The sequence below is a fragment of the Sprattus sprattus genome (assembly GCF_963457725.1).
Source record: "Sprattus sprattus genome assembly, chromosome: 2".
NCBI lineage: Eukaryota > Metazoa > Chordata > Actinopteri > Clupeiformes > Clupeidae > Sprattus > Sprattus sprattus.
Window position 1 is genome coordinate 31609882 of NC_137921.1, and position 4516 is coordinate 31614397.

At 39.3% G+C, this 4516-nt stretch overlaps 1 protein-coding gene across 1 annotated transcript; it reads left to right on the forward strand.

Moving 5' to 3' along the window:
• Positions 1-1727: 1727 nt before the first annotated feature.
• rgs4 (regulator of G protein signaling 4) lies at positions 1728-4309 on the forward strand (the record flags this gene model as incomplete). Its single annotated transcript, XM_080860548.1, has 5 exons — positions 1728-1801; positions 2284-2382; positions 2694-2755; positions 3695-3858; positions 4088-4309. The coding sequence occupies exons 1-5, from the start codon at positions 1758-1760 to the stop codon at positions 4307-4309; spliced, it is 591 nt and encodes a 196-aa protein (XP_080716674.1). The 5' UTR covers positions 1728-1757.
• Between the last annotated feature and the right edge of the window lie 207 nt (positions 4310-4516).

Consider the following 4516-nt stretch of genomic DNA (forward strand, 5'->3'; position numbering starts at 1 on the left):
TTTTCCTGTTGCTGGGTGACCAGCTTCTAATAAGAGCAGGTTGGTTGCTTGACATGTTGGCGTTTTAACTCAAAGGTGACAAAAGAAGACCAAAACCCTGAAAGGAGAAGAAAAGACATTTTGGTTTGAAAAAAAAACCCCAGTAAATACATTTCTTACAGAGATGATGACTAGAAATAGCTTACCGAATTAATTAACCAGGGTTTTCCTGTTGCTGGGTGACCAGACAATGGAAAGAGGACCTTCTATTTTCCCTAAGGTGCTTGAGGCTCTACAACAACATAGAAATAACCAATAACCCTGCTGCTAGCTACTTGATGATCTGGAGGTGTTGTGATTGATGGCTTAAAGGTACCCAGTGCAACTTTCGAGGCTTAAAAATAAACATTCAATTTCTAGTCTTTTTTACACGTAGTAAGTTTCAATAACTCCATACCATTACATACCGACATTCAAGCAGCAAAGATGACACGTCGTTGTGTGGTGAGAACTGATAGAAAATCGATAACAACAACAATCGCTGCCATTTTCTTTATTTTTTGTTACCTACAATAAATAAAGCAGGCTTCCAGTCAATGGAAAAATGGCTTCTCCCCACCGGCGATTGTTGTTGTTTACGATTTTCTATCAGTTCTCACCACACAACGACGTCTCATCTTTGCTCCTTGAATGTCGATATGTAATGGTATGGAGTTATTGAAACTTACTACGTGTAAAAAAGACTAGAAATTGAATGTTTATTTTTCATTGAATGTTTACATAAAGTTGCACTGGGTGCCTTTAATATGTATGGAGGCATGAGCTCCATAGAATATGGAACATAAGACAGTCGGTAAGTTAGTAACGTGCACAGTTACTCTGCCAGTTAAAGCATTAATGGGAATGTTTCTATCTCCCTCTTTCACATACTAATCCCATCAATGTATCAGATAAAAACAACATGGGATGGATAACTAATTTTCATGTATTTCCACCTGATGCATCCATGTCAAAGTAAACCGTTTTTCTTTGCTACTGGCAGGCTCACAATGTAATTATAAGTGCCTGACTAAATGGAAGGAATTCCTACAGAGATAGACATTTTTTTGTCATTTATTGTCTGTTTACCACAATACCTGTAAAGAACAGAAACTACAGAAACTGTAGAAAAAGTAATTTTCTCTAGTTTCTTTGCAGTTTTTGAGAGGTGTATCTCTGTAGGGATCCTTTCAATGAATGCTGATGAGTTCAGTTGAGCTTAAGCATAATACCACCCTATTGTCTCTAAGAGGCTATGAAAGCTATGAAATTGTGGGTTACAAGGGAGATGCTGTTTATTTCCAAAACATAGTAATGTGGTCACAGTTAATTTTGTCTAGTGGACATATTCAACAAAACAATAATATATATGCAAGCTCAGTTAAAAAAGCAAAAACAAAGAGTAAAAAAAAGGTATTCTCTATTATTCAATCCTAATTGTTATGTCAGCATTTTAAGGTTGCTTTGTAAAACAGTAGAGATGGCTCTGTTGGAGTCCAGGAATATTACCTGTTTTTTTCCCTCTACCTGTGTACCTTTCCCCATTATAGGTGTTTCTCAGCCTGTTGACAGTAGATTTCCTTCTTCCACCGTGATTGGCCAGCTCCTTTGCCTCCAGGACTCTGGTCATATAAGAGCACAGGCAGAGCGGAAGGCTGCACTGTCACTGTGTTTAAGGATTGCACTCGTCACTGAACACACACTCTCTCTCTGTCGGATCTGTACTCAATACTGCAGCCATGTGTAGAGGTCTCACAGCTTTACCAGCAACCTGCTTGAAAAGGTATGGACATGATCTTGTCAATTCTGATTCAGATTCATAGTAATCAGATGAAATGATTGTTCATTGTTTATTATGACTTTCTTGTGAGCTACTGGCAAACAATTCAATCCCAGGCTGGTTTCTGATAGTACTTATATTGATTAACACAAAGAATAGGATCACTTACTAAAATGACCTCCCATAATGAACATTTTTAGAAGTTAGAATAACCAGAAGATAAGGTACATTGAAAACACAGAGGAAATGGATTAGAATAGTCTTCTCACTAGTCTGTGTACATACATGCACACATGTAAGACATGAGAGATGCATGGTTACTAAGGAATCCATTTTAATTTCTTTAATAGTGGCATTTTCTTTCTCTAATCAACGTGGAAATGCGACTGATAATTTGTTTTTGTTTTTTTTATGTCACATTTAGAGACTTCTCCTTTGTTTGAAAACATAAACATGATTCTCTCTCTCTCTTGTCCCTCCCACAGTGTCAAGGACATAAAGCACCGTTTTTCATTTGTTCTTCAAAAGACTGACCTTTTACCTGACCCCAAAGCCCAGAAGAAAAAGAAACCATTGGTGAAAAGGTAAGAGAGGAGAGAAAGCAGGCGAGTTGCCAAAACACTACGCCTCCTAGGCTTGCATGATAATATGCTTTGTTGGAATAGCATCGGTTTGTATGACATTTGATTTAAAAAAAATATATACATTTTTGTAATTGGATAGAAAAGACAAACTGATGTCTTATTCAACAATGTCAAGGTCAACTGTCTCATTAATCCTAAAAATGGCTATTCACATGAAGAGTTTGTCATATGGGCTCCTGGGTATTATGATGCTGACTATTACAGCTCACATTATGGCTATTAGATAATTAAGATTGTTTTTGTCTCTTCAGAGATGATCCCATTGACCTTGAAAAATGGAAGTCATCCTTCAATAATGTCATCAATAATGAAGGTAAAGATGGGTGTTTGGAACGACAAACTCAATGCATCCATTATTGCGAACTGTCAATATCATGATGTGTGACTTGATAGATGGCATGTGCTTGATCTGAGGTGGATAAAACATGATGGCCTATAAGGTCTGTCTGCAGGGAGGAATGCAAAACAGGTGGCCAGTGGTGTATTTCAGGAACAGGAGTATTTTATGGAGTATTTTATTTATACAGGAAGTCTAAAATACAAACAAAAACATCTCGTTAGGAAAATTAGAGGTTATTTACTGTTTAGTGTCCCTAAGACTTCTTATTTGCCAGACAGTGTGGGAGCAGTCTGGTCCGCTGTTCCCACTTATCTTGTGTCTTTCTTTAAAAGGCGTTCACTTAGTGTAGACTATGGGTTGAGTGGCTTTCGTTCTCATGGCCCCCCGGACGTGCGCTACGTGTCGTCTGGCTGCCCTGGGTGGCCCAGACAGGGCCTGCTGCTCCGCCTTGGTGGCCTCTTGAGCGTCAGCCACCAGGGGCGTCAGCCACCAGGGGCATGGAGCTGAGGAGCAATGGCCTTCAGCGAAATCCCCCCCGAGACATGGCTCTGGCCACTCTTTCGAAAGCTTCCTATAAACTAACCACAACCCCACACTGCCCATACCCCATGTCCCTAGTGTCTTGACCCTGGAGCAGACCAGGGGAAGGGAACAGTTGGGAGGGGGGGACTGGAAACACATCACATGATGTCTCAGGAATGTCTGTGTAGAGATAGCCTGATTGTCATTTCATTACATAAATCAGAAATATATTTCAAAGCAAAAAAACTGTATTTGAAAACACAGTATCCTGCTTTGTCATGTTACATAATAAGGCAGAGAGACATCAATACTTACAAATTGCCATTGTGTATGGTTTTATTCACAAATATCCCTCCACATACTATTAATCAAATGATTTGTCTTTTTTAGTTGGTCTGGCAGCTTTCACAGCCTTTGTAAAGTCTGAGTTCAGCCAGGAGAACATTGCATTCTGGATGGCCTGTGAGGAATACAAGAAAACCTCTGCAGATAAAATGGCTGCCAAAGCCAAACAGATATTTGATCAGTATGTGGAGATGGACTCCCCTGGTGAGGTAAGGACCATATCATAAAATGTCTTTAAAGCAGTTATATATATACAGTATATATATATTTACAATGAATAGTTAAATATTTACAATGTACCGTAGATATAGATTTGGAAATATGAACACCATCAATTTGATTATCATCAAATGTATATTCCTTGTTTTAAATAACACTGTAATCACAGGAGAAAACTGATCCATTTTAGTGAAACAATATACCCTGACTGTTCCACAGGTCAATTTGGACTCAGCCACTCGAGAGGAGACCAGAAGCAACCTGTTGAGCTCCGATGTCACCTGTTTTGATGAGGCCCAGAGTAAGATCGTCACCTTGATGGAGACAGATTCATACAGGCGTTTTCTGAAGTCAAAATTGTTACTGGAATGGTCAGAGCACTCTTGGAAGCACTTGCTGAGGCCTGGACAGATGAGTAAAGAGGGACCTGACAGACAGTAGCCATCTCCTGGTTTTCTGTGTTTGATTGACTGGTAGTTCGTTGCGTAAGACAGCATCGTGCCCAGAGAGTGCTTACATGCTGAATCCAACTTCTGAATCATACATTTGGCAGATTTCATTTACATTTAGCAGACGCTTTTATCCAAAGCTACTTACAAGGATGTATGCACATTTTACATTTTGCACTGATGGCACACTGCACATCAG